This window comes from Populus trichocarpa, chromosome 11 (assembly GCF_000002775.5).
Source record: "Populus trichocarpa isolate Nisqually-1 chromosome 11, P.trichocarpa_v4.1, whole genome shotgun sequence".
In the NCBI taxonomy this organism is placed as follows: domain Eukaryota; kingdom Viridiplantae; phylum Streptophyta; class Magnoliopsida; order Malpighiales; family Salicaceae; genus Populus; species Populus trichocarpa.
Window position 1 is genome coordinate 8,584,929 of NC_037295.2, and position 6,417 is coordinate 8,591,345.

At 37.6% G+C, this 6,417-nt stretch overlaps 1 protein-coding gene across 7 annotated transcripts; it reads left to right on the forward strand.

Annotated features, from left to right (window-relative positions):
- Positions 1–266: 266 nt before the first annotated feature.
- On the forward strand, positions 267–6,145 carry LOC7471830 (GBF-interacting protein 1-like). Of its 7 annotated transcripts, none has more exons than XM_052456930.1 (10): positions 344–478; positions 892–994; positions 1,458–1,501; positions 1,629–1,671; positions 2,024–2,278; positions 2,378–2,922; positions 3,009–3,324; positions 3,720–4,017; positions 4,694–5,146; positions 5,436–6,145. In XM_052456930.1, the coding sequence occupies exons 5-10, from the start codon at positions 2,202–2,204 to the stop codon at positions 5,724–5,726; spliced, it is 1,980 nt and encodes a 659-aa protein (XP_052312890.1). In that variant the 5' UTR covers positions 344–478; positions 892–994; positions 1,458–1,501; positions 1,629–1,671; positions 2,024–2,201; the 3' UTR covers positions 5,727–6,145. The 7 variants fall into 7 exon arrangements, with proteins under 7 accessions (XP_052312885.1, XP_052312886.1, XP_052312887.1 ...); XM_052456929.1 differs by having other exon boundaries at positions 2,149–2,278; XM_052456925.1 differs by lacking the exon at positions 892–994 and having other exon boundaries at positions 267–478; positions 2,149–2,278.
- The last annotated feature ends 272 nt before the right edge of the window (positions 6,146–6,417 follow it).

Below are 6,417 nucleotides of genomic sequence, written 5' to 3' on the forward strand. Positions count from 1 at the left end.
TTTATAATGATAAAATCATTTTATCGTGAAACAAATGTAAGAAATAAAATAACCGAGAAGCAATATAGAAATTATATTATTGTAATAAATAATAATTTATATCTTTAAACAGAATAATATGGCTAGGGAAATTAGTTTTATATATATATATATATAATTTTCTGGGTCTCTCAAATTGTGTTTTTCCTCCCTTTTGTTTTTCCACCATCTTTCTCTCTTAACAGAAATAAAATAATTCCCTTAAAAACATATAACAAGGAGGAAACAACAGCATAGGAGGGGGAAAAAAAAAAAACAATACACAACAACATGAGCGATAGCGGCGGCAACTCTATAACGATCCCGGATAATGTCAAGAAAACTATACAAAGCATAAGAGAAATCACAGGGAAAAAACACAGTGATGAGGATGTATACTCTGTTCTTCAAGACTGTTCTATGGATCCTGATGACACTGCGCAGAAGCTCCTTTATTTAGGTATATTTCTGTGACCATGCATTAGGCTTTTGTTTTTATGTTTCATTTCTTCGTGCATTAAGGTTTGATGGGTGTGTTTGTTCTCATTGTGTTTCTTGCTTTTATGATCTGTTTTGGTTATTATTGTAAAGGGTATGCTTGGTTGAGGACAAAATGGGGAAAGGAGAGAGTTTTGACTCTTGTATGTGTTACTTTGATTATTGGACGAGCAAAGCTTTGAACTTGGGACTATTCGTTTTCTGGTTTTGTTTGTTTTAAGAGTGTGCATGGGTGCTACTGTTGTTTGCTTCCACAGACTTTCTGAACAAGCTAAATTAGCACTTTATTCCTATCTAGGCTTTGCTGGTTCAGGGTTTTTTTTTGGTGCAACTGGTTGTTATTGAGGCTTTATTGTTAATTTGTTTTGTTCATAGCAAAGAAAGGAGAAGAAAGGGGTAATTTTGATCAAGGATTTATTTTTGGATCATGGGTTTTGCAAGGAAGAGGTTTTCTGGGTTAGGGAGAAAAATTCTTTAGGTAATCAATGTGTAATTTAAAGTTCTTGTTTTCTACAGTCTGACTTCTATATTTTTTTTCCTTTTGTTTCTTTCTTGAAAGATTGTGGAGAAGTAAGACAATTAAAAAGTTGACTCAACTAATCATAATGATAAGTGGAACCCAATTCTTGTTTTCTACGTCCCCTTTTTTTCTTTTTTTCTTCTGTGAGTAACCCAGTCCCTGAGTAATGATAAGTGGAACCCAATATTCGTGTGTTTTATTTTCCTCCTTCTAGTAACTCATTGGAGCTTTATTGAATTTAATTTTCACAATATTTATGTTGCTTTTGATTACGTGTGCAACTTTTAAAAATCTGCAAAATCCTTACAAGTTGACTGGACAATCTAAATGTTGAATCTATGGCACTTTTACCAAATGATATTGTTCATGGCAATCATACCTGCTGAGTTGTTTTAATAAAATAATAAGTTTTGGTTGGCAGATACATTTCATGAAGTCAAGAGGAAATGTGATTGGAGAAAGGGGGTAAGATATATTATTCTTTCAGAAATTTACGCATTACTTTTTGTCTTTCTTTCTTGGGTTTGTCCATATGGTTTTGTTAACTAGACAATTTTGCAATTCAATTCTTGTATTGTTGCTGATATTGCAGACTCGAGGAAGAGGAACTAGGGGTGGTCAAGGAAACTTTTCTGGTAAGAATTTCTATCCTGGTTGAGGAAATTGTCATTTTTGGATGTGAAATGTATACCAAACCCAAGACTAGAAAAATACCTGCACATGTTTTCCTTTCATTTGGGTACAGGAAATATTCGGTTGTAGTAGTACATCTTAATAAGTTGGAAGTTAGTAAAGAGTCATTATTCCTCTTCTAATGCATTTTAACATAAGATCAATGAGTCAAGATGTATGTAATCCCTTGTTCCCCCCCCCCCTTTATATCTGAGCTTTATGGGTTTATATATGAAAATTAGATCAGATTTTTGTTTTGTTTCTCATTTTGTTTATGTGGAAATTTTGTATTAATTATGTACTTTTCTTTTCTAGGATTATGATCCCATGCTAGTAAAGTTAAAAGGGAAAGTGTTGGGTTAGAATTTGAGAGGTTGCCCGCTGTGATTGCAGACTGTTTCTCAGTACCTGATAAAATTGCTTTCTGAACTGTTTGTCAGATGCTGTTGGTGGGAGGAATGTGGCTACTCGAAGGGAAAATGGAGTTGTTCGCATGGCAGACAGAAGTGCTTCGAACTCTTTACACTCTGTGCAGAAAAAAAATAACACTGCAGTGAATCCTGTGACAAAGTAACTACTTTAACACAGATGTTCATTGCACTATGGCATATAACACTCGTGTAGAACTGTTTTCCCATTCTTGCTAATTTATTTGTACAACTGTTACAGAGATTTAACTACCACTTCCTGTGACCCTTCAACTTTATCCAATAGGAGTTCTATTCGCAGCCATGGTCCGCAGCTGCCTGCTGCTGCTGATGCAGGTAGTTCAGCTCACACTGTGAAGTCAGATGCTTTCCTACCACCTGCAGCATGTACAACATTGCCTATGCAAGTTTCTGTCTCTGTAATGCTATCTAAGGAACGAAAGTCCACAACATTTTTTAATGGCCTCCCAGCTTCTACCACTCTAGCATCTGTATCTGGCTCTGTATCTTCTTCTTCAGACCCCATACTGGCCACTTCTATGACTAGAAATCCTGGTGCTGTTGGTACAATTAAATGCGAAGTGGGTTGCCAGCGGAAAGCTGCTGAACAGAATAATATTCAAGGAAACAAAAAAATTTCTCTGAGTAAATCAAAGGCAGTTGGAAATAATCAGTTGTCTGAATCTCTGCAGCCCTCGACTTTGTCTACATATAATGATTCTTTGGTTGTCAGGTCTTCTGCTAATGATAGCCATTCATCAGAGGAGTTGGCTAAATCTTTAAAAAGTATTGCTTTCCCCCTTGTTACAAGTTTCATTGTTTACTTTTTATCCTCTTACTTTTGGATTTTGAACGTGCTTTTATTTTTGAAGCAGCAGTCTTGTCTGAAGATGCTCAAGCTAAAGTCAGTTCTCAGTTGCTGCCAGAACCATCCATCACTATTGGACATGTTAAATTTCCAACTCACTTTAAAGTTCCTGAAGCGTTAAAAAGTAGTTTAACTTTTGGAAGCTTTGAATCAAATTCTGGACCAGGAAAGGAATATATCAATGGTGGTTTGACTTTTGGAAGCTTTGATTCTAATTCTGGACCAGAAACAAAATGTAGCAATGCTATTGATGGTGACATAAACTCTACGCTTGCTGTTGAGCTGACACATTCAACTGTTGAAAATGCCAGACCTTCTAGGTTGGTGAACATATTATGCGTTTTCTAACTGTTTGTCATGTAAATACATGTTTGAAATAATTGATTTTGTAAAGAAAGATATTTGTGTTGAAGCATTTTGTGGGATGGCAAAATGGGGATTTTCCAGGGGCATTCTTGATTGTTTTTGTTGGATTGTAAAAATGGTGGCTTTCCAGGGATTGGGTGGAGTTAGTCAGGTTATGTGGTTATGCTGCATGTGTGCTCACTGATCCTATTATCTAATGAGCTTTTTGTGCCTAAAACAAAGCCTTTAGCCTTTTATTTGCTTTGTACTGTACCTTTTGAATGTTTTGGATCTTTTATATCATACATCTAGGAAATATTTTGAAGTTTTCAGTCATGGTGATATATATATGTTTTTGTTTTACATGCAGCAATGATAGTGGATCGTCGCCTATGCAAGTTGATCATTCTTATCAACCAGAGTCTCCTCAACCTGTGGTTGAAAAAGTGCTAATATCAGAGGATAATGATGCACCGGGTGCAGACTCGAAGGTTGTTCAATCAAAGCAGGATGCAATGTTGCTTCCAGAATGCCATCAGAACTCAACTGTTCAAATTTCCCCAAGCTATGGTTTTGGGATCATGCCACCCTTGCAGGCTGCTCACCCTGTACCATTTATAGGACATGAGACTCAGGCACCAGATGTTTCTCAACTTTCAGGCTTTGTTGTAAGCCTTTGCTCCACTTGCGCTGTTTCATTTATTTGTCATGTGCTATTTGCTCTGGCCATAATATCTGTTAGATTAAAATTTTTAAAGTCAATCTAATAAACTACATTAATGTGAAAATATCATGCTGGCACTACTTTGGCATATGAAGATGATAGATTAATGAGTATCTGTCAATGTTGACCTGCAGACACCAAACCTTGCCATGATCTTGGGTGAACAATGGATTAGCTTTATACAATATGCCCTATCCTCTTAGGATATTTTTCCCCTTGGAAATGAACTGTTAAGAGATTGGAGAAACCTTGTATTTTATTCTGCATAACACTACACATACACCCACAACCACAACCACACATTTTTTTGATTGTCTGTGTGTGTAAAAGCCACGAGGGTTAAGCTTGCTTTCACCTTTCTTTGCGACAATTTTGTTCGCTTTCAACTTCATGGGAGATGCATATAATGGTATCATCAGCTTTCCATAATCTTACAGTGAGCCCATCAATAATAATAATAATAATAATAATAATAATATAAAAAAAAAACTCCTGTTAAGAATGTATTGTGTTTTTCAGCCCCTATTTCTGTGTCCTTTTCTTTGAGATAATGATTCTTGTGCATAACTTTCCTGTCTTTTCTGTTAAATTAATTGGTTCTGTTGTTTATCAAATTTCAGGGTGAGAATTCTATGGCTACATCGACTTCAAGTCTGAGTCAATCAATGCAGCACTCTGTTGCTGCTTCTCCGCACCCACTTCTTTTCAGGCCACCATATCCTCCTAACTATCTTCAGTATGGGCATTACTTCAATCCATATTTTTTGCCACCAATGCACCAATTCTTGAGCCACAATGGGCTTCCTCAACAGCCATCGACTGGCAATGCATTTCTTACATCAGCACCTGCTGCTGCTGGTGTCAAGTTCCCGCTCCCTCTTCCACAATTTAAGCCCGGAACTACTGCCAGAAACCCAACTCCAGTTGCACTCCCAACTTTATATGGATCATATGGCTCTTCCCCTATGGGCTTCAATCCTGGTCCAGCTGTATCCTCTGGAAGCTCTGCTGGTAACGATGATCTATCAGCATTTCAGTTGAAGGAAAGAAATATCTACACTACAGGATCACTGGTTGGTTTTACTTTTCGTTTCCATAGCTTAAGGTCTTGCAATGTTTCTTAGTTTTTGTTGTGGCAGTATGAGGAGAAATGTATATGATCTGCCTTGCTATTTGCTGCATAGTGAATGGTATTTTTTATTGTTTTCAAGTGCCAAATCAGTGTATTACAGCTATCAATATTAAGTGTATTGCATCATTCTGTCCTTGATTGCTTTTTTATTTTATTTTTTATTGGACTCTGCATTAGTTCTTTTAATTTCTGATTAATGATTTTCTTTCTTTTGGTCATGGTTGATGCAGAGCGAAGTTTCATCTTGGATTCCTCCACCTGGGCAAGATATATCCAGCTTGCAGCTCAGTTCCTTGTACCAACTTCACCCTCAGGGACAGCACCTCACCTTCTCTCCTCCACAGGCTGGGCATGGTACCTTTCCTGGATTTTACCCACCAGTGCAAACAATGGCTGCACCTTCAACTGTTAACCAACTCATGCAACAGTCACAGGCTACGCCTGCAACTGTTGAACCTGTGGTACCCCCATCTGGTCCTTACCAGCAGTCTCAACTTACACAGATCAACTGGAACTCTTAACTACTTAAGCATATGAAACCTCTATTAATGGCCCCAGCATAAAGCCTGAGACAAGGGAAGTGTTAGAGCTTGGAAGTGTACATATAAATGCGGCTGCAACGCTTAGGTTAATATGATAGGTGGGGAGGGGATAGAACGCTGACCTTTTTCAGTATCAAAATGATAGGTTCATGTCTTTTTGCTGCTCTTCTTAATTTGTGCTCTTTTCCCTAGCATCTGTCCTGCTCGGGGTGGACTTCTACTGTTTTCTGGAAGCGTTATCAATTCCATTAGATGATGAAGGAATTTAATAGGTTGAGAGTAAGTGGGATTTATCAATTTTTGCTTTCAGGCGTCGCAACTGTAAATTGAATTTTGAGGAATGGCGAGATATACTACTTTGATTAGTGCACTGGGATTGGCACTTTTTTTTTCTTTAATTGATCAGCCTTGATATCTCGGCACCATTGTGTCTGAAATTAGTCTTAAAACCATGGCATCTGATTTATGAGGCAAGCAGTCAACCTTCCTGAATTTGTCTGTGCAGCAAAGAAGGCGGCAGAACATATGAAGATTAAAATAGGCAGCAGCGTGCGTGTGCTGGTTCTTTGTATCATCTGTTGGAGGAGGCTATTTCATTAAATTGTTTTCAGTTGTCAAGAACCTCCGCGTGAAAAACCCCATTAAGCACCACAGAATCATCCATCTACAC

Coding starts and splice junctions, on each gene's coding strand:
- LOC7471830 (XM_052456925.1), top strand. CDS start 310: ATGAGCGATAGCGGCGGCAACTCTATAACGATCCCGGATAATGTCAAG. Junction 1,672..2,148: donor TGGTCAAGGAAACTTTTCTG/GTAAGAATTTCT, acceptor ACTGTTTGTCAG/ATGCTGTTGGTGGGAGGAAT. Junction 5,147..5,435: donor TCTACACTACAGGATCACTG/GTTGGTTTTACT, acceptor TGGTTGATGCAG/AGCGAAGTTTCATCTTGGAT.